General features: G+C 44.2%; 1 protein-coding gene across 3 annotated transcripts; it reads left to right on the top strand.

Moving 5' to 3' along the window:
- Positions 1-154: 154 nt before the first annotated feature.
- Positions 155-22394, top strand: NUP50 (nucleoporin 50). 3 transcript variants are annotated; one of them, XM_079935984.1, is made up of 9 exons: positions 155-287; positions 5226-5304; positions 7502-7585; positions 11305-11491; positions 12519-13184; positions 15173-15254; positions 16905-17023; positions 17286-17307; positions 18027-18135. In XM_079935984.1, exons 2-8 carry the CDS (start codon positions 5236-5238, stop codon positions 17291-17293), a joined length of 1215 nt encoding a protein of 404 aa, XP_079792110.1. In that variant the 5' UTR covers positions 155-287; positions 5226-5235; the 3' UTR covers positions 17294-17307; positions 18027-18135. The 3 variants fall into 3 exon arrangements, with proteins under 3 accessions (XP_079792110.1, XP_079792109.1, XP_079792111.1); XM_079935983.1 differs by lacking the exon at positions 17286-17307 and having other exon boundaries at positions 18027-22394; XM_079935985.1 differs by lacking the exons at positions 12519-13184; positions 17286-17307 and having other exon boundaries at positions 18027-22394.
- Positions 22395-22689: the final 295 nt, after the last annotated feature.

Raw genomic sequence — 22689 nt, 5'->3', positions numbered from 1 at the left:
GGCGGCGTGGGGCGTGTGGGCCGCCTTTCTCCCAACTGTCTCCTGCTGAACGGACGGCTCTCCCCCTCACTGCCCAACGCAGAGAGACGAGGTCCCCGAGGGACATGGTGTTTGAGTCTCAGGGCTTGCCGACCACCGAATCCTTCGAGGCTCTCAGAGCACCGGAAGCGACCGGGCGCCGCTCCAGACCCGAGCGCCGCGGCCGCGACCTCGCACCTGCTCGCTGCTACGCACCCGGGCTTCGCCGCACCCACAACCCAGCGAGGGCCGCGGCTGCCGCCGGCGAGGTAAGAGGCGGACGGGCGGCGCGGTAGGGGCGGGGGCCGAGCGCGGAAGCCGGGGTGCGGGGCCCGGGCCTGGGAGGAGGAAGCCGGGATCCGGGTGTGGGACCCGGGCCTGGAATGGGGACCCTGGGAGGGAGGAGCTGGGTGCGGGGCCCGACTTGGGTAAGGCCCGCCCGGGCGCAGGGCCCCTGCGGCCCTGGTGGAGGCAGGAGCCGGAGCGGGCAGGGACCGTCCTGGCGAGGCCCCCTCGGTTTATTTCCTAGCGGTTCCTCTCGGTACTCGTTTCTTTCTTTTAGCTCCTTCCACCACCTCCTTGGTCTGGCTTCACTTTCTTATTGCAGTCTCAGGCCACTGATCACCCGTTAGGCTGTCCAATTAAGAAGCAGTGTTAGAGGGCTTCCCTGGTGGCGGTTGAGAGTCCGCCTGCCGATGCAGGGGACACGGGTTCGTGCCCCGGTCCGGGAAGATCCCACATGCCGCGGAGCGGCTGGGCCCCTGAGCCATGGCCGCTGAGCCTGCGCGTCCGGAGCCTGTGCTCCGCAACGGGAGAGGCCACAGCAGTGAGAGGCCCGCCTACCGCAAAAAAAAAAAAAAAAAGAAGCAGTGTTAGAGATTTCGTTTTTCCTTAGCGTTTCAGCCTCCGGGGTCCGGCCCCATGTTCCCTTTTTCCTCCGGGCATCACACCGTCGAGTATGTTCAAATCTGTTTCCATCTTAAAACTGATGTGGACTGAAGTTAAACCCCAAGGGTGGGGCAGCACCAGGTGGTAGAGATCGCATACCTCACTATGTCGGGCACAAATAAAGTTTTCTCCAATTACCAAAAGTTTCAATTTGCTATCACAAGGTATGCTTCATACCTAGTAATCATTTCATAATTTGGTGCCTTTTAACCACAAGCCCACATGTTTTTTAAGTTCTTCGTAATAGCACATAAGACTCTAGGTGCCAGACTTTGTGTTAAGTACTTTACAGGGATTTTTTTTCCTTTTTCTCTTCTGGCATAAAAAGAAGATTATTTTCTGAAGTATCATGCTTTGAAATAAAATATGGATTTGGTGACGTATTTTTTAAAGCCAGACTCATAATTCAGGTTAATTCTTTTCCCACACTACAGGTTTTTAAGTTAGGAGAAGTAGTATTTTGTAGCCCTTGCTTCTAACAAAACTTGTTCCTTTAATAATGTTTATTGAGTCCTTCCTCTGTTCCAGGCACTGTTCTAAACTAAGCTTTTTGTGTATCTCATTTAAATTTCACAACACCTCCCTGTTCTACAAATCAAGAAACTGAGGCACAAAAATTAAATAAAATTTGCCCAAGGTCTCCAGCAACAAAATGGCAAAACTGTATTGTAGCATTTTATAGTATTTTCTCAAATACATCGTGCCGCAGATCTCTGATTCTGCAACAGCCGGACCGTCAGCCATTGGGGGGGCGGGTGGGGGAGTGGATTTGAGGTACATGAGTGAGTGAAACAAAGATACCTGCCCTCTGGTTAGTCACTGATGGGATAAATATGGTGGAACAAGAAGCAGCTGCATTAATTTAGGTTGTTTCCGTATGCCAGTTGTCTCTTCAATTGTGGGTATGAGTTAGGTGTTACAATTTTACGCTTATCACAGGTTTTGCACTTTCACCTCCACCCCTTTTTGCCAGTTAATCTTAATACCTATTAAGTTACTAAGTTAATAGTTGATAGCAAAAAAATGCCTGTTTCAGATTCTCCCCTCTTCCGCCCTCTGGTGGAGGTGCTAGTTACTGAGTAGGAAAATGGCCCAAAAGAATCCATACAGAGACCTGGCCTCTGAACAGTTCAAGTTTAGTAAGGATTTATGTGTAAGGGTACCTTATTTGTTTTCTGGATGACAAAGATTAATAGCAAAACTTGACCAAGTGTTTGGGAGGGAGGCATTAAAAAAGAGGATTTGCAGGTAATGAATGAAAATTATGTTAATTCTCATTTATGTTTTAGAATTTGGGACTTTAAAACCATTTATTCTGTAATCAGAAAGAAGCACTTGTACAAGAAAAATTGAGAGATTATTAGAAGAGTATTAAAAGCTGAAAGGCCCTCTGTGATTACCCTACCGGGGGGTCAGATTTTGGAGGACTTCGGAATGCCAGCATTTGAATTTTATTTTATAGATACTAACATGCAGTGGGTGATGTGTAAGTTTGTTCTTTTTTTTTTGGCTGTGCTGCTGGGTCTTCGTTTCTCTGCGACGGCTTTCTCTAGTTGCGGCAAGCGGGGGCCACTCTTCATCACGGTGCGCGGCCTCACTATCGTGGCCTCTCCTGTTGCGGAGCACAGGCTCCAGACGCTCAGGCTCAGTAGTTGTGGCTCACGGGCCTAGTTGCTCCGTGGCATGTGGGATCCTCCCAGACCAGGGCTCGAACCTGTGTCCCCTGCATTGGCAGGCAGACTCTCAACCACTGCGCCACCAGATAAGCCCCCTGGCAGGAGTTCTTTAGACCCAACCGAGTTGTCAGTTACTTGCCGCGCAGTCTTAATTTGGATGTTTGGTGGTCATCTGGGTGGATCTTTTCAAGTCCGAAGAGATAGAGCAATAGGAGAATGAGACAGACTGAGGGGGAAAAGCCTTGGCCTCAGTGCGCTTCTTCACGGCCAGAGAACTGGTCTCTGGCAGATCCTGCAGGCGACGTCAGCTGCCCCTTAACGGGCTGCTTGAATCTCCATGGCTCAGGATAAGGCCCAGCCTCCCTTCAGAGGGGAGCCATAGCCCAGTAGGCGGATCGAGATGATGGCCTTGGAGGCCCCGCACTGGGTGCCAGAAAAGATGCTGCAGCAAAGAGAGTGGGGTGCGAGAGGATGGTCACATCCCAAGTCATGTCTGCGTCCCTGGGATGGCCGCCAAGTGTGGGTTCTTGGCTTTGTGCAGGCAAGAATTCAAGAGCAAGACATAGTAGAGTGAAAGAAGGTTTATTCAGGGAGATACACACTCCATAGACAGAGTGTGGGCCATCTTGGAAGGCAAGAGGCCTGTTGTGTAAGTTTGTATCTTAATGACCAGGAGGTTCTAGAAACTTACTCTGGTGGGTTGTGGTGTTGAGGGCAAATGAGACTGGGGAAGGACTATAGGAAGGAAGCTAGGCTGGTTTTCAGGAATGCTGGCTAGTGTTCCAAACTAATTGATAAATTCCTGGGCAAGGTAAGTAGCAGAGGAAATGGAATTTTTTGGTCCATTTAACTGGTAAGTTAGGGAAGAATCCAGCACAACACTCACAGTGGAGCTCTCCATTGATTGTTTCTGTTTTTAATAGCAAAGGATTTATGATCTTAGGATCACAAAATAAATTGGAAATTTTAAGGGATGGATACAAGTACCCACCTTGAATAAGTGCTCGTAGAGATAATACTGTCAATCCCTGACTCTTATTCCTCCCCATAACACCGTGGTTTTTAAGGAGTTGAGCTGATGGCTTTTTTTTGTTTTATAAATTTATTTTATTTTTATTTTTGGCTGTGTTGGGTCTTCGTTGCTGTGTGCGGGCTTTCTCTGGTTGCGGCGAGTGGGGGCTACTCTTCATTGCGGTGCGCGGGCTTCTCATTGTGGTGGCTTCTCTTGTGGAGCACGGGCCCTAGGCACGTGGGCTCAGTAGTTGTGGCTTGCGGGCTGTAGAGCGCAGGCTCAGTAGTTGTGGCTTGCGGGCTGTAGAGCGCAGGCTCGGTAGTTGTGGCGCACAGGCTTAGTTGCTCCGTGGCATGTGGGATCTTCCCGGACCAGGGCTCGAACCCTTGTCTCCTGCATTGGCAGGTGGATTCTTAACCACTGCGCCACCAGGGAAGCCCTGATGGCTTATTTTTGAAGAGTTAAAAATTCTAGGAATGTTAACACATCCATATTAATCATATTTTAAACTTTTAAATGATGTCCTAGCTTAGAAATATGCAATTTGGGGTAATTAAATGTTCAATCTTGGGAAATAGATTACTGTCAACTTGTTTGTAGCCTAAAAATGAATAGAGATCTTCCTCAACATATGTTGGGGTTTCGGCACAATAAACCCATGGTAAGATGAAAATACTGTAAGTCGAAAATGCATTTAATACACCTACCCTACCGAACATCATAGCTCAGCCTACCTTAAATGTACTCAGAACACTTACATTAGCCTACAGTTGGGCAAAATCATCTAACATAAAGACTGTTTTATAGTAGTGTTGAATATCTCGTAATTTATTGAGTAGTGTACTGAAAATGAAAAACAGAACGGCTGTATGGGTACAGAATGGTTGTAAGTGTATCGATTGTGATGGCGTGGCCGGCTGACTGGAAGCTGTGGCTTGCTGCCGCTGGCCAGCATCACAAGAGAATATCATACCGCCTATTGTTAGCCTGAGAAAAGATCAAAATCTGAAAGAAGGTTTCTACTCAATGCGTATTGCTTTCACACCATTGTAAACTTGAAAACTTGCAAGGCGAACCATTGTAAGTCAGGGACCATCTGTACTCATGTTGGGAAGGTAATTCCAATACCTTATTCAAATTCTTAACTAAGGTTGTACTTTATCATCCTTAAGAGAATTTTAAATATTAAAAATGTCTTGCCTGTAGCAAGACTCTGTGTAAGTATAAGTTGCATGGAATAAGTTAGTTAAGTATTTGTTGATTATTATTCAGTTCTTTAGATTTCTGATTTTTAAAAATCAGTGTTTCATTGTAATTTTTTCAAATGCAGTTGATTTAGTATATTGTTCACTGTGCCTTAGAGGACCTCACTGCCTCCTCCAGTAATCTTTATTGGATTCGTGACACTAGGAGCCCCACAGTGCTACAGAGTTCTCGTTAAAACAGTGCCCACTGGTATCAGGAATGTTTTTATCTCATTTCATGCTAGAGTGAATTTTTAAAATTCTTTGTAAGAGTGAAATCATATTCTAGAAAAGTAAACTTATTACTTCTAATCTTTTTGCTTTTAGGTTCGAAAAAATGGCCAAAAGAATTGCCGAGAAGGAACTGACGGATAGGAATTGGGATCAAGAAGATGAAGCAGAAGAGGTAAGAAATAATTTCCCTAAGAATGATTTCCTTCTACTTCCAAATTTAAATTCATTTTGGGATTCCTCGTGAAGACTCTGGTAAAATTAAAAGGCCTTTTTAAGAACATCCAGAACTGGAAATAGTCTGGTTTCTTACGATTTGTATTTAGTCTAGAAATTGATGACATTTGGGTGTGCTTTTCCATTAGCAACTGTTCCCTAAATACTCTGCTCCTTTGTAGAAGCACCTTCCTCCTGAATTTCATGTAGCATTTCATTGGAGCATTCTAAACCCATGGTTTTAGCCCAGATTGAAGGGTGAGTGAACGATCTAGTCATAAACTTAGCCAGCACTAAGCACGTAAACTTAGTGCCAGCACTCAAACTTGAAAAGTGGTTCACCACCACTGTCTTAGTCTGCCATGCTCACAGTTTTAGATTTTAGAAGATTGAGGTCGCCTCCCTTACTGTAATGTAATGCTTCTTGGAGGCCCATTTTATTTCATATTCTTAAGACAGTCCCCATCCCCACCCCCCAACAATTGCGTTAATAGGAATAGAATTTAGATGGCCTAGTTTCTTTCCTAACAAAATAAAAATGGTCTTCCCTGAGGAAATCTTTTAATTTTTGTCTTACAAAGAATAGAACACAGCTGCATTTCTAAAGTGCCTCATCAGCAGTGTGATACTCCCAGGCCAGTTCACTAAGGAAATCTGCACGAAGTTAGCCTTTCCAGTTAGTAGACGTATGCTAGGTTACAAAATAGGCGTATATTTTCAAGAGTTCGCAAAAGTGTTTCCAAGATAATTCTTAGGCTGCTGTTCTCCTTTTTTCTCAATCTGTTTCCTAATATTAATATTTTTTCCCTTACAAATATGTGTACTGGTATGTTTGGGGAAACCAAAATCACAAGTATGGGCTTTTAAAAGAGCTTTTAACAATTCTGACTGACTTGGTACTTTTTAAGCAAGTCTTTGGTAACTTTAGTTCTTTCCAGGTTTTAGGCACAGTTACATTCTGGGCCTACCATATAATGATTTGTTTTGACATTAAAATACTTCAGGAATGAAAAAACTTCCATTTGGACAGATTCTAATGAAATGAGTGTGGAAGGACATTACATTTAATTTGGGTCAGGTGTAGCCAAATGGTCCCTTCTGTGGGTGTAGAGATCTCTTTAAGTTTAGCATTATCTGAAATAAGTACAGATGAGAACTTTTTACAGAAAATATTTTATGCCATTCCTCCAGGGTAAAAAGAAGGGTTGAAGTAAAGCGAAAGGTTTTCAGCAGGTTTCCAACAGGTTACTTAGAGTCCCAGTCTCAGTGGTGTTCTGGATCATGGGCAAATGGGCGAAGCTCTTCTTTAAAATAATATGTATTATGAACATAAAATTTATGTTTAAAAACCATAGTTGTAAGAGATTAGATTTGGGCATCTGGGTAATGTCTTTGACTATGTTTGACATATTCGAAGAATTGATCATGAACAGCTTTGCGCCAAAGTTTTGACGATCTTGGTCTTCTTAGAACTTTGATGTATGCGCTCTTGTCTCTGAATTGTGATAAAGTCTGGATTTGTAGTTTCTGGAAGGTTTCTGATTCACCTGACTAGCATTGGAATTCACAAGATACTAGACGTAAACTTTAACGTGCCCTCTCCATAATTTGTGTTACTTAAAAAGCAGAAGAAGGCTTCCCTGGTGGCGCAGTGGTTGGGAGTCCGCCTGCCGATGCAGGGGACGCGGGTTCGTGCCCCGGTCCGGGAAGATCCTACACGCCGCAGAGCGGCTGGGCCCGTAAGCCATGGCCGCTGAGCCTGCGCTCCGCAACGGGAGAGGCCACAGCAGTCATAATCATTTAAAATAATGTCTGGGGGCTTCCCTGGTGGCGCAGTGGTTGGGAGTCCGCCTGCCGATGCAGGGGACACAGGTTCGTGCCCCGGTCCGGGAGGATCCCACATGCCGCGGAGCGGCTGGGCCCGTGAGCCATGGCCGCTGAGCCTGCGCGTCCGGAGCCTGTGCTCTGCAACGGGAGAGGCCACAGCAGGGAGAGGCCACAGCAGTGAGAGGCCTGCGTACCGGAAAAAAAAACCAAACCAAAATAAAAAGAAACCAGAAGATATTGATCAGTTTGTCTGGTCTAGCTTTTTTGTTCAGCATTTTATCTCCTTTTTGGCCTTATCTTGTTGCTGATTAATTTGTACACTCCTGCAGGTGGGAACATTCTCGGTGGCCAGTGAGGAAGTCTTGAAGAATAGAGCCATAAAGAAAGCAAAGCGGAGGAATGTTGGATTTGAAGTGAGTGTTTTCTTACAGCTTCTGGTATTAAATGCTAACTTGATTTCTGAGCTGTAGAGTATTTCCACCTCTGGGAGCAGTCAGATGAATAAATGCTTTTATTTTAATTACTGTCTTTTATGTAATCTATCAAGAATGTCTTTTTTTTAATACATATAATGATTTTTCATTGTTAAGTTCATTATTACAAGATATTGAGTATAATTCCCTGTGTTGTACAGCAATTCCTTGGTTGGTTATCTATTTAATATATAGTAGTGTTGTATATATGTTAATCCCAAACTCGTAATTTATCCCTCCCCCCACCTTTCCCCTTTGGTAACCATAAGTTTGTTTTCTAAGTCTGTGAGTCATATTTCTGTTTTGTAGGGAAGTTCATTTGTATCATTGTTTTAGATTCCATATATAAGCGATATCATATTTGTCTTTCTCTGTTTGGCTTACTTCACTTACTATGATATTCTCTAGGTCCATCCATGTTGCTGCAAATGGTATTATTTCATTCTTTTTTATGGCTGAGTAACATTCCATTGTGTATACATATACCACATCTTTATCCAGTCATCTGTCAGTGGACATTAGGGTTGCTTCCCTGTCTTGACTCTTGTAAATAGTGCTGCAGTGAACATTAGGGTACAAGTATCTTTTCGAATTATATCAATAGTTTTGTCCAGATATATGCCGAGGAGTGGGATTGTATGGTAGTTTTTAGTTTTTTTAAGTAACCTCCATGCTGTTCGCCATAGTGGCTGCACAAATTTACATTCCTGCCAGCAGTGTAGGAGGGTTCCTTTTTCTCCACATTCTCCAGCATTTATTACTTGTAGACTTTTTGATGGTGGCCATTCTGACCGGCGTGAGGTGATACCTCATTGTATTGATAGTTTTGATTTGCATTTGTCTAATAATTAGCGATGTTGAACATTTTTTTATGTGCCTGTTGGCCATCTGTATGTCTTCTTTGGGGAAATGTCTGTTTAGATCTTATGCCCATTTTTTTATTGGGTTGTTAATAAATGCTTTTTTAAATGCCTAGTGCACCAAGAATTTGTGAAAATCCTTGGTGTAGACCATGGGAGATAGAAAAAGATAATAAATATGAGATCTGGGACTTCCCTGGTGGCACAGTGGTTAAGAATCCACCTGCCAGTGCAGGAGACACGGGTTCCAGCCCTGGTCCGGGAAGATCCCACATGCCACAGAGCAGCTAAGCCCATGCACCACAACTACCAAGCCTGCGCTCCAGAGCACGCGAGCCACAACCACTGAGCCCATGTGCCACAACTACTGAAGCCCACATGCCTAGAGCCCGTGCTCCACAACAAGAGAAGCCACCACAATGAGAAGCCCGCGCACCGCAGCAGAGTAGCCCCCGCTCACCACAACTAAAGGAAGCCCATGCACAGCAACAAAGACCCAACTCAGCCAAAAATAAACAAAATAAAATAAATAACTTTATATTAAAGAAGAAAAAATAAATAAATAAGTAAGTAAATAAATAAAGAGATCTGTACCTTAAAGGGAACTTATCCAGTTGCAGAAATAAGATATAGATGTAGACAAATTTGAGTTGAGTGACAGTATGAAGAGGGAAAAGAGTATAGCAGTAGGAAACAGGGGAAGTGGGTGTTGGAAGTAAGAAAGGAAAATGCAGGATATTCTCAAAGTGTTGTCTGCTCCCTAGGCTCGAGCTGTGGGTAGGCTGATACCTTTGAGAATAATAGAAGCGTCGCCCATTTTGTGTTCCCTCTGGTGTAATATGGCATATTAAAATGTTCACTCCTGTGTTCCGAAGGATAAAAGATGAGTCATAACTCGTGAACTGAAATCATGTGGTCAGTATTCAGCCATCACTCCTTGTTTAATAACTCTTCCCCAGTATAGTCCTCATCCCTCAAATAAATTCCAGACACGTGAGTGCTGTCTTGGTGACCTGGACATCTGTTGTCAGGCAGGAGAGGCTGGTTTGAACATCTTGGGTGGCATCCTCGGAATAAACCTATGGAACTGCATGTTCTGTGGTGGCTCTGTTCAGTTTTTCTTTATTCCGAGTTCTTTTCTGGCCTGATTTCATTCTTGAGACTGGTGACTGGCTGGATGTAGGTGTTGAGCCAAGTTACATTTGGTGGCTCTTTCATGAAGAAGATACCGGGGGGAGGGACAGCTTCATTAGGGAGGAGGTGATCGATTTTGTTTTAGAAATGTATTTCGGGACTTCCCTGGCAGTCTGGTGGTTAGGACTCCGCCTCTCGATTCAGGGGGTGCAGGTTCGAGCCCTGGTTGGGGAACTAAGATCCCACACGCCTCCAGGTGTGGCCAAAAAAATAAATAAATTGCACATCTCTCTTTTTTTTTTTAACTTTTTAGTTTATATTGGGGTATAGCAAATTAACAATATTGTGACAGTTTCAGGTGCACAGCAAAGCGACTCACCCCATATCCATGTATCCATTCTCCCCCAAACTCTCCTGCCATCTGGGCTGCCATGCACATCTCTTAAAAAAAAAAGAAAAATGTATTTCAAGGGCCTGTGGTACATCCAAGTGGAGTTCTCTAGGAGACCACTAGGTGTACTGATTGGCCACTCAGAACAGGAAGTGGCGTAAGAGGTGGGTGCAGCTCTGAGAAATTTCCCCATCAAGGAGGTTGAAGCCAGGGGAAATGAGAAGAGGTCTAAGAGTGCAAACTCATGATGAAGAACGAGATGCCTAGGGGAGACAGGCTCAAGGAGGGACGGGCCAGCTGTGGACAAGTGACAGTGAAGAGGCAGAAACAGTGCAGACCACAGCCCAGGGGCAGAGAGCAGCGTTAGAATTTCATAAGGCATGCCAAACATTTCCAGAGCATCTTGGGTTAGAGATGGGAGAGAGCTACCAACAGCAGGATAGGTCTGCGAGAAAGACCTTGCTAAAGAAAGCAGAGAAAACCTTGGGAATAAAATGTTGCCTCTGGGGCTTCCCTGGTGGCGCAGTGGTTGAGAGTCCGCCTGCCGATGCAGGGGACGCGGGATCGTGCCCCGGTCCGGGAAGATCCCACATGCCGCGGAGCGGCTGGGCCCGTGAGCCATGGCCACTGAGCCTGCGCGTCCGGAGCCTGTGCTCCGCAACGGGAGAGGCCACAACAGTGAGAGGCCCGCCTACCGCAAAAAAAAAATGTTGCCTCTGGATTTCTCAACTAACGGAAAATCTAGAATTGGGACTCAGTCAACTTTGCAAGTTTCTGTATACTGAAAGCAGGCTGAAAGCAACAAAAGTTCTTAGGAAATTATAAGTAGTGGGTAAAGTACTTTTAGTTAACCTCACTTGATGTTTCTACAACTTCCTTAGGCAAAGGGTCTTTGAGTAGTATATGAAAAATCTTTCATTTGGGGTTTAGTTGTGTTGAGAATGTGTTTTTAGTTACAGTTCTGTGCCTCGGTGGTGAGTCCATCAATTTATTTGAATTAGTCTTTTTAACCTTTTATATCCTAAATATATTTTAAAAAATTATTTCACTGTAAATTACATGTATTCTTCCTGTTTTAGGAAGGCAGCTTCGGGCTGCAAAGCTGTCACGAGTAAAATCCATGTTCTGTTTCTGCTTGTGCTGGTAGTTTCCTTTAATGCTGGTTGCATAAGGATTCTGGGTACTGTTTAGCCAAGATAATACTGTCGTTCACTTGCTTATTTGGAGACAAAAAAGTAGAGTTATCTAACGTGTGCTCTTCCTTTATATTTCAGTCTGATGGTGGAGGGGCCTTTAAAGACTTCAAAGGTTTGGTCATACCTTCTGGAGGAGGAGGGTTTTCTGGGTTTGGTAATGGCGCTGAAGGGAAGCCTTTGGAAGGACTGTCAAACGGAAACAGCATCACTAGTGCCCCTCCCTTCTCCAGTGCAAGGACAGCGACCGAGACCAAGGCCACCTTTGGTGAGTAGGTTCTTCTCCCCCGAGTCACATCTGTGTAAAGATGATCTATGAAAAATAACTTTCAAAGATGTTTTTCTTGTACTTTTTCTGGGTCCTGAGGCTGTATGAGCAAAAACAGGGTAATGGTGAAAGGGATGGAAATTAGGGAGCTTTTGGCTCTTTACAGAGTAACTGAGTAGAGCACAGGCCAAAATAGACGTGGGTTCTGTTCTCAGTTCTGCCAGTTACCAGCTCTGTGTGACCTCGGTGAAGTTCCTTAACCTTTGAGCCTCCAAATCTTCAACTGCGAAATGAGAATGACCTCAGAATCAACCTAAGGGTCAAAGGAGAAAAAGAAGCTCTTAGCAGACCCTCTGTAAAGGCCTCCCATCCCACCCCCTCATTCATTATAAATGTACCGAGAATTTCCTGTGCGCCACATACCTTACTGTTCCCAGTCTAGATTTATTTTGCCCAGGACATGTTGATTGCCTAATCCTGTTTTGAGGGGATTGGTCAAGAAGTCTTGGGATTAACAACAGAGAATGGGATCATGGGTTAAAATCTTTGGTTCTTAGAAATGATCCTGACTCATTGGATCATACTTAGCTAGTTATTCTAAGAGTATATACTGTTTCATTTAAATTAGGCAGAATGTTTAGTGTGATTAAGATAAGTACTTTCTATTAAGATTTTAACTGCATTAATATATGTTCCTCCTTACAACCTTGGGGATTAAGTTTTGTACTAACATAGTATTTTGACAGTTTTAGGTAAAAAAAGCCATCCTTTTGAAGGAAGAGATTATTTTAAAATTATAGCGGTTTAATGCAAGCATGTAAAAAATAGATATATTCATATATATAATGTTTGACTTGATTTTTGTAATAACTAGTTTCCAAATACTATATGTGCACATACTTCTTGAACTGTCACAAAAATGGGATACAGTAAAAGCACAAAATACGAAGACAGAGTGGTGTGAAAATCAAGATGACTTAACTAAATCAGCTTCTGAATAAATTCTTAAAACTGTAATTTCCTGTAGGGTCTGTTGCTGTAAATGGCCCTACCTCCTTGGTCGATAAAAAGATTTCAAATCCCAAAACTAATGGCGACAGTCAGCAGCCTGCCTCCTCTGGCCTTACCTCCAGTGCCGCCCGCCACAGGAATGCCTATCATAAGCAGTTGGCGGCCTTAAACTGCTCTGTTCGGGATTGGATTGTGAAGCACGTGAACACGAACCCGCTCTGTGATCTGACACCTATCTTTAAAGACTATGAGAAATATTTAGCAAGCATCGAACAGCAACATGGGAACAGTGGCAGCAGTAATTCTGAAGGTGAAACCAACAAAGTATCAGTTGAAACACAGCCTCCTTCCCTGTTTGGTTCAACAGAATTACAGCAAGAGTCAACATTTTTGTTTCACGGCAACAAAACTGAGGATACATCTGAAAAGAAGGTGGAGGCTGTGTCTGAAAAGAACAAGGACCCGTCACTAGGAGCAACAAGTGCCTCATTTAATTTCGGCAAGAAAATTGATAGTTCTGTTTTGGGCTCCTTAAACTCTGGCCCCTTGACTGGATTTTCATTTTCTTCTGGAAACTCCAGTTTATTTGGCAAAGATATTACCCAGAGTAAACCAGTTTCTTCACCATTTTCCACTAAAACGTTGGAGAGCCGAGCAGAAGGTGGCGGCAGCGACTGCAAAGGTAAACACAGAGTCAGCCCTGGAAGTCTTCTAGGTTTGTGGGAGTTCTGTATTTGGTGGGAAAAGTGTAGCCTTGTGCACGAGGCGGATCTGGATTCGCGTCACAACTCCATCATTTCCCCGACGGGAGTGTGATCCCGGACAGAGTTGATAAACTCCTTTGAGTCTGTCTCCTTATTCGTGAAATGGAGTAAGACCAATTTGGTAGGTTATTTTAAGGATTAAGAGTATGAAAAGAAAAATAATATAAAAACACCTGGCACAGTGACTTTGAAAATTATCAAATACTTGGCTTTCCATTAAAAAAATTGTATTTTATTGAAAAATTCATGATGGACGTTCCCTGAATTGTTTGTTTTTAAGAGATTTGCTTATAAATAAATTCACACGGCAAAACCATACTCTACTCTAAAAAAGGTAGACTTCATAGCTGTGGGGGAACAAATTGACAGTGTTTTCCCAAGATGTGTCTGGATTGCAGCCACCTTTCTAGAAGTTTCTGTGGTGTGTCATGTTAGTGCCCCAAACCAGGCCTTAATCCCAGCCCCTCCACTCCCTATGTGGTTCTTAGCTCCCTGAAAAGAGGGGTTGTATCATAATCCCTCTTCACCACATGGTGGTTGTGAACAAACCGTGTGTATGTAGGCTCTTACTTATAAGCAGTTAAAAGTACGTCTCTCAGGCATCGGCATATTGATCCTCGAGAAGGAAAACTGCAGTTGCCAGTGGGCCGTTAAATACTATGTTTTCCTACCTGGAGGGAAATTCTCCTTATGTTGCCTTGCCCTCCTCACCTGTATCCTCAGGTAAGGGCCCTCCAGGGCAAAGCATAGAATAAAGAAGTCCCCTCTTCTCTGCCCTAAATACGACAGAGGGAGAGTCTGTCATAGTCACAGGGGCTCTGCCGCTTGTGGAAGGGATGTCGAGTTTGAATTAAGCCTCCGTCTCAGCAGGATGCCCCTCCACAAAGCACTTACTCCTTATCTTGCGGTTAACACATCTTACGCACAGGAAGACTTGGAGAGCTTGTTAAAATAACAGATGCCTGGGGCTTCCCTGGTGGCGCAGTGGTTGAGAGTCCGCCTGCCGATGCAGGGGACGCGGGTTCGTGCCCCGGTCCGGGAAGATCCCACATGCCGCGGAGCGGCTGGGCCCGTGAGCCATGGCCGCTGAGCCTGCGCGTCCGGAGCCTGTGCTCCGCAACGGGAGAGGCCACAACAGTGAGAGGCCCACGTACCAAAAAAAACGATGCCCGGGCCCCACGCTGGAGGGCCTAACTCAGGAGTGCCTTCTTAAAATCGAAATGAGCTTGTGACCTGAATTGTTTGAGCACCGGAACTGTTTTTCTTAGTCGCTAGTCAGTTTTATGCAGTTGCCTTCTCCTTAAGGGGATTGTAATTTGTGTCCAGCAGCGACTTAGCTCTCCCCTGAGGTTGAGGCACTGGAGTGAAGGGAAGTGCTGTTGGACTCAGCCCGGGAGGGTGCCCGTGGTACCAGCATGTCCAGGGGCGTGGTGGCCCAGACAGAGCTTAAGTTGCTTACAGTTGGCTTTGGACTAATTGCTCTGACAACGTGTCCTGTAAAGTTGTTATTTTCTCCATTGTCTTTGGTCATTGCTCGCATTGGTTATTCCTTGGCGTGATGCAGCTACAGTCACAGGAGCATTCGGGGATGAAAGTGTTGGAAGCCCATCTGAGATTTTTATTTCCCAGTGGGTAATCTGAGTATATGAGAGTGTTGACTGGCTGTTTTCCTGTGTGAGTTTGCCTGTTCACTGAATACAAGCACAGACACTTGGATTCAAAGGCTTTCTGCAGAAATCCAGTGAGTGCCTCCTTATCCCCGCCCCCACACGATTAGATTGTGTTTCAGTTTCTGTATCAGCTTACATGGAATTTGTAGGTTGGGGGGGTAGGTAACGAACTTCTTTTGTCACATTTTCAAGCTCTTGATTTGACTCTTACTGAGTTAGTGTTGTTTTTATAAAAGGTGGAGACGAAGAAGAGAGTGATGAGCCCCCCAAAGTAGTAGTTACTGAAGTAAAAGAAGAAGATGCTTTTTACTCCAAAAAGTAAGTAACGGTCACGGGAATTCCACTTTTCAAAGACGTGGAAGGAGGCTTCTGGCTGGAGAGCGCAGGTGACATTGTCCCTGCAGCACTTACTGGGCGTCCCATCCTGGGCCAGGCTGTGCCCATTCTTTGAATTGGAACAAGGAAGAATTCTTAGCCTGTTTATTTAAAAATAACCGACTCTAAAAATTTCCTGCTGGGCGTATCCTACTCTTTTCTGTTAGTTTAGCTCTCTTCTGCTTTTCAGGTGCTTTAGAGACAGTCTTTTCTTTTTGATCTTCCTGCCCCAGTCTCATCTCATCATTCTCTCCCTTTTTCTCCTTTCTTCTCTTCCCCTCCTCCTTCCCCTACAAAGACAGTCACCTGGTCACTGATTTGAGGTTTGGTTTTACTTCTGCTCTTAAATTAGGTGGCATCTCGGATTCCTTCCTAGAGACACATTAACCTTCGTGGATTTTCTCACAGCCAAGAAGTTCTCCACAGCAGCCACTCCTTCCCGTTAAGGATGTGTAAATACTTATCTTTCCCTCAGTCATGAGAGCTGGTTTGGGCTTTTTGTTTTTTGTTTGTCTAATGAGAGCTGCTGATTTCAGTAGAAGGCTGAAGAGAAATTTTGAATTCTCTCTCAATGAAATTCGTGCTTTTTAACAAAGATATTTACTGAAAAACATTTGTGCCCTTTTAGAAGCTTCCCTGGATGTGTTTTTCTAATACAAACATTGCAGACTTAAGTCAGCAATTTTCATAGTGTGAATCACCAAATCCTGTGGGATTCCCAAATGTTGTTTATTTTTGAGAACTTTTAAAAGAAACCAGCAATTCCTTTTGCCTGTTTAAAGATTTAATTACACAGATGAGGTAAAAGAATGACCCTGACTTGAGATTTTTTTCCTTTTTTTTTTTTTTTTTTTTGTCTACACCGCACGGCTTGTGGGATCTTAGTTCCCCGACCAGGGATTGAACCCGGGCCCCAGCAGTGAAAGCGCCGTGTCCTAACCACTGGACTGCCAGGGGATTCCCAAGGGTTTTTTTCTAATCAGAGTAAATCAAAGGAACAGGCAGTAGTTTTGATTTGTTTATTAATAACCTAAGGAGATGTGTGACAGGAGGCTGGGGAAACATTTGACAGCATTATTTTAGGCCTTGCTTAGGCATGTTTTCCAGACTTATTTCAACATCTTGGGAGATCAAAAATTGAAGGAGTCCTGAAGAGAATTCAAAAATAAGAAGTAGGAAAGGGGGGTGGTGTTTGTGTGGCAGAGTGTGTGTTCTCTATTTGTTCCTCTTCTTTAAGGACCAGGTCAGTTCTTTTGAGCTCAGGGCCGAAGGAGCACGTCAGGGAGGTGTGGGATGCTTGGCTGTGATTTTGACTGACTTTTGAGAAAAGATGGTTTCAGAAGCGTTGTTAAAGAGTTGTATAGGACCCACTGTATAATAGAAAAAAATATGGAGGGACTCCAGCCTGTCTCACCAGATTCTCTTACCTGCCTGTGTCCAGGCCTGATCTGGGTCAGTAGAAGGCTCTTCCTAAGCTTCCTCTGCTGTCATTTAATAACAGACTTCCACACAAGTGTGAACAGGGGCTGTTAGAAAACTGTGACTGTCGTGACCTGTCATTGAGTGTCTGATCATACCTATTTTTCTCTGTAGGTGTAAACTATTTTACAAGAAAGACAATGAATTTAAAGAGAAGGGTGTAGGCACTCTACATTTAAAACCTACGGCTAATCAGAAGACACAGCTCTTAGTGCGGGCAGACACCAATTTAGGTGGGTATCTTTCTTTTCAGGTGGTACAAAATAATCATAATCACATAGTATGTAAAAGCCCTTTGCTGATTTAGTCGAGATTTTCAAGTATATTAATGTGTTCTTTGGAACGGAATAGAGTTTGTTCAGGCCAAATTCGTCCTGTACTTACCGATTATAGATTTAGTCGAGTACCAGGGTAGTAGTGTATAAGAAAACCTGGATGTATTGAAAGCTGTTGCCAAGAAATAACTGAAATGGTTTTCATTTTCCTTTGTGCTAGGTATGTGACTAAGAAGCTACAGGTAAATCGGATGGTTTAGTAAACACACAAGGGAAATTAACTGTTCAAAGGAATCCTTTTTATGTACCAAATATTCATTAACTCGTTGCTGTCCACCCTTTACCCCATCCTCCAGCTTTACCCTTAAAACAGTCCTCTGAAAGGAAGAGGTAGTGGCTGGGCTCAGGGCGGGTCTAAGGGGAAGTGGTCGGTGGTGGCAGACTACACCAGACTGTGTCCTGGAAAGAAACTTGTGTGAGTCTTCTTTCCTGTGGACTTGACCAATTTGTGATACTATCATAGCAACATCACTCTCACCCTGTGAGCGGTGCTGGCCTCCGACAGAGCCGTTTTTCTGCTGACCGTTCTCTGTTCGAATGACATAGTGAAGCCTCCACGTCATGCTGGCGTGTTTTTTCTGCAGTGCAAGAAAGCACGGTGTGTTCTAAAGCGCTGCTGGTTTAGGGCTGCTGCCATGATTGTGGGAGACTTGGGGCAGGTGTGCAGAAGGTGGGTCTTCCTCGGGGAGGCCCAGTCCACTTCCTGCCAGAGGCCCACGGTCCTCTCTCGGGGACACCGTGCTGGCATCTGGCAGGGAACTGTGGCCGTCCTTAGGACATTCCTGTGGCTCCATTAAGTATAAGTTGCTCCGGTGTTTAATGTTTAGCCTGTTAAAGCTGTAGTTTCACGGAACTATAGTTCATATATTTTGATGCGTTTTTTCCCTGTGTTTAAATGCAGGCAACATACTGCTCAATGTTCTGATTCCGCCCAATATGCCGTGTACTCGCACAGGGAAAAACAATGTGCTTATTGTCTGCGTTCCAAACCCACCCATTGATGAGAAAAACGCCACCACCCCAGTTACCATGTTAATTCGGGTAAAAACAAGCGAGGATGCAGATGAGCTGCACAGAATTTTACAGGAGAAAAAGGATGCCTGAACACACTTCGGCTGAGGAGTTGTTGCCAAGTTGCTGCTTCCCCACCGCCCCCTAAACTTAGTTTTCTTGTCTTCCTACTTTGACATTCTAGGGCTTATAGATAACTTAAAAGTTTTGTGAGGAAGATTAATATGGCCAATAAAACCTTTAAAGTTAAGTGTCAAGAAACTGTATTCTCCCTTCTTAAGAACTGTCTAATGTGTGAAATACATTTGAAAGGAAATTTTTGGAAGATTTTTAATGTTCATTTATTAAACTAACCACAGGTGATTTCTTAATGGACTGAAATCAGGGTATCGATTAGATTTCCCAAAGGCTTTTCCGATCCAGGGGTTTGGGGTCAGCTGCCGCCACCGGCGCGGCTTCTCACGGCGGCGTGTCCAGAAGGGAGCTTGCCTGTAGCGGTCTTCTTTCTGGCGGGCTTGGCTGACGTGTGTCCACGTGAACCGTGCTGCCGTGCTGTGGCGGAGATGTTTCTTTGCTTTATTGTGTTATTTTACAGCTGAAATGTGAGCACTGAATGTTTGCCTTCAGCTTTTTCCGTGTGGACGCTGGCCTCTAACCCCATCGGCTGCTTTACTGTGATTCTGGAACTGCTGTTTCATTTTAAACGGAAATGAGTAGCTTGTTCTTTGGTCTTGTAGGTTTATTCATGAGGTGCTCTTACTTCTGTTTCCCCCTGGAGACAAATGGGATGGGGGGGATTGCCAGGAATGAGATTTAAAAGCACAAATTTGTAGTTTGTAGACCCTTATAGAAAAGAAAGGGCTAAAGCATACAAGAAAAGGAAGAGAATATGCTCTTGGTGGTTTGTCCCACGGTGAACCCTATGGATCTAAAACCTGAACTTATTAAATCATAGGGGTTTTATTACACAGGAGCCGTGTGAACTAACCAGGAAACATGCAATAAGGAAAAGGAAGAGAAAACTGTGTGTAAATGTTGCCTTTAACTTTTAGACAGCAGTGTATTCTGCATTTGATACTGAAATTTCCATTTACTTTTTAAAAAGTAAGATATTCAGTATGTCCATTTGGAAGGGAGCCATGGGTACACGCATCAATACCCACTTCTCCATAGCTGTCAGGTAACTAACACTAGGGTTCTTTGAAGACTCTGGTCATATGAACTAGAGGTAAAGTTCTAAATGTCCACTTTCATTCATTCCTCATGAATCCTTAATGCTGGTACCAGATGATCCTGTTGAAAGGCTCAGGGTCCGTGCCCGAGGGCTCACATGCGTATATTCTGATCTTCAGCACGTGATGTCTCTGACTTTAAAAAAAGTCAAAATCAGTGTAGATAGTACAGCTGCTTTTATTTAAAAAGAAAAAAAGCTTTAACTTTTAGAGGTACAGGAGGCGGGGAATCCATTTTGCGATGTGTCACTCTTAAGCACCTGAGGTCAGGTAGTCGCGCCAGTGCCTCGACACCTGCTCTGCAGCTCGCTGCCCAGTGTGCGACCTCGTCCGGACACTCACAGAGGGAGGCGCTCGCTGTCTTGGGCGGGGGTGGCATCACCCCGGGTGTGGCGTGAGGTTGGGGGGAGGGGCGGTCACCTCGCTCTTTCTTTTTACAACTGGGAGTATTCATGAGGAGTTTAGTCAACTGGTGGTGGATGCTGTTAAAGTAACCCTGGCCCTGCCCTGTTGACCTTAGGGTTATCCAGCTGCTAACGGGCTGAGGAAATAAAGGGGACAGACCTCAGCAGGTCACAGCTTAGCTGCGCGTGCTCCTGGGTCCCACCAGAAAGTAAGGCTCGCACACCTCGTCGGGGACCCTTCAGTGCATCCTTCTGCTTGGTTTTGCATGCGATGCGGAATGTTCACCAAAAATGGCATGAAAGTCATGATTGGATTAACTCTTCACACCCCCATCCACCCCCCCACCCCTGGGTAAAAATAGTTTGTCTTTTTAAATTGCTGGATATGTGTGGCTTTCTTTTTCCTAACATTCCCAGCAAGTTCTTGCTAAGACTGTACCGTTACAGTGAAGATTACAGGGGGAAATGTGATGTGCCCACCGTAAGTCAAAATGTGATATTTTCTTAAAATCACTCTTACTCTTTAGGAACTTGCCAGTCTCCACTTTAATTATGTATTAGTGTAAAAGAGCCTAATAGGCGTATGTGGATTTCGCTGTAAACTCTAAGTCCCGGTATTGTTACTGGGGGAGGGGCTCCTTGGCCCCTGGAGGTCGCCTTTTCATCCCCTGTGTAACACCTCAGTTCTGCCCTGTGGGTTTAGATTTATTTTTAGCAAATTATTAGCAATTAGGCTTTAAAATGTTTAATGTGGACTAAAATTTTTGTCTTTAGTTTGAGAATCTAGAAAGAGTGTCATAAGTGTGGCCTAAAGGGTGTATATATCTTTAATTCTAAATCAGATTGTGTTATCTCTTGACAAACACTGAGTATCCCAGTGGCCTTTTTGTTTTTAAACCGCTGTTCGTTCATCTCCTTCTGAGCATTCCCATTAAGCAAAACATTGAATGTTATGTTGTGTGTAAATGTCTGCATTGTTAGAATTACAGGCTAAAACGCGTGTCCAGTTTTTAAAGTTTAGATTGTGTTTTCCATGGAAGGACAGGTCTGTTTATGGACTGATTTTCCTTAAAAGGATTATTGTTTTACAGTTTCAATTCTAAATTGTATTTTTGATATGCTGCATGCCAAAAAATATCTACCTGTTCTGGGGTAGAGCAAAAAAAACTAACATTCTACCTTACTGTTAAGAGTTCAGAACCAGTTTCACTGAGACAGCTCTTTTGGTTTAGTTTTAAAGGTAAACAAGTTGCTTGTTTTGAGCATTTGTCAGATACCCTTATACTTCAGAACAGTCCAAATGTAGGCGCAGTGCATTTGAAGGCTTTGCAGATTTCCAGACTAAAGGGCTTTACTCCCAAACCCCTAGGATCCATTCTCGTTCTGGAAGTGAGGGCTTTTCAGTAGAAACGGATTTGTCCAGCTGGTGACGGTGAGGAGCCCGTCAAAACCTTTCTTCGCACTCGGTGTTCTGAGCACAAGGCCTCTGTGTGTGGGTGGCGGGTGGCAGTGACGGTCCAGGCTGAGGCCTCTCTGTCTGATGCGGACACAGCTATGGCAGAGGCAGGAAACTTCTCAGCAATCACATGGATAAATTGTTTGCTTTCTATTTTAAATCGGAAATCGTTCTCTAAAATACTTGAATCGTTGGACAATGTAATCTCAGTTTGTATTAGTTTTTGAATGATCCCATTGAGGAAGTGTATCAATCCATGAAATGTGAATAAATGGAAAGTAAACAGAATCACAGTGTTTGACACTCTCTGTGTTCCTCTGTGCTGCACCTGGCCTTAGTACGAGGCAAGAGGCAAGCCAGCCGGCGGGGGAAGCACCATGCAGAAGCGGTGCCTAGAAGAGGTGAGGAGAGACCCGGACCCTTTTATCATCAGCCCCCTTGTGCCAGATGAGACCAATTCCAGGCCATTCAGGAATTTGTCGGATTCACGTTTTTACAAACTAGAATGGGAATAACAGATCTTACGTTGGATAATGTGCAAAGCATTGCACTAGGGGCTTTGTATATATTCTCTTGTTCAGTGCTTGCAGCAAACCTTCCAGACAGGGGCTCCTGGGCGGGCTTTCCAAAGAAACTGGAGTTGAGGCAGGCGAGGTTTCTCCCACAAGTGGAGTTGGGATCTGTGTCCAGGAGGACATTTAAAAACTAAGGATCAAAATGAAGGAAGAAATGCATTTTAAGTTTATGTTACTTTAAGTTTTTGGTGATTTAGAAAATCACTCTTAAGGCATTAACAGATTACATTGTAATATACCTTTGAAAGTTTTAGAATAAGGTTCATATCTTTAAAACGCTTCTGAGTTATTCAGCACTCAGCTGGTTTTTAAGAGGTGTCTCCTGGTAAAGAAAATATTATAAAGACTGAGTTACCCATCAAAATATTTTTCTTGAACTGACAACATCTGACGGAAACTGCTGAAGACACTAAGCGGGTAGGTACTGTGTAGAGGAGTGCATCTCCACTGCGCTGAATGGCCGGGCTGGAGCAGTGGGTCTGCAGTGTGGTCCGTGGGGGCGGCAGCGGCAACACCCAGGGACCTGTTAGAGATGCCAGCTCTGGGGCCCCACCCTACACCCACCCAGCCAGATCCTCGGGCAGGGGCCCAGGCATGTGTTCTGGTTTTTATTGAGGTATAATTCACATACTATAGAATTCACCCTTTTAACGTGCACAGTTCAGCTGTTTTTACTAGATTCAGAGTTGTGCAACCATCACCACCATCTAATTCCAGAATATTTCATCACCAGCCGTCTGGGTTTTAACAGGTGTTTCTGACACAAGTCAAATTTGAGCACAACTGGGCTACATCTGTGCTCTCTTATGACTTGTTTGAAGATAATCTATGAAACACCCTTTGGGCACATATTTCAGGAGGAAACTGATTATCACAGTTGCCAGGA

This window comes from Stenella coeruleoalba (assembly GCF_951394435.1).
Source record: "Stenella coeruleoalba genome assembly, chromosome: 11".
Classification (NCBI taxonomy): Eukaryota; Metazoa; Chordata; class Mammalia; order Artiodactyla; family Delphinidae; genus Stenella; species Stenella coeruleoalba.
The sequence above is the reverse complement of the archived record's forward strand: the minus strand, read 5'-3'. Positions and strand labels throughout refer to the sequence as shown.

Bases quoted from the DNA above. Each gene is read 5' to 3' on its own strand.
- NUP50 (XM_079935983.1), top strand. From the start codon at position 5,236: ATGGCCAAAAGAATTGCCGAGAAGGAACTGACGGATAGGAATTGGGAT. The intron at 5,305-7,501 runs GTAAGAAATAAT...ACACTCCTGCAG, and splicing joins AAGAAGATGAAGCAGAAGAG to GTGGGAACATTCTCGGTGGC. The intron at 13,185-15,172 runs GTAAACACAGAG...TTTTTATAAAAG, and splicing joins TGGCGGCAGCGACTGCAAAG to GTGGAGACGAAGAAGAGAGT.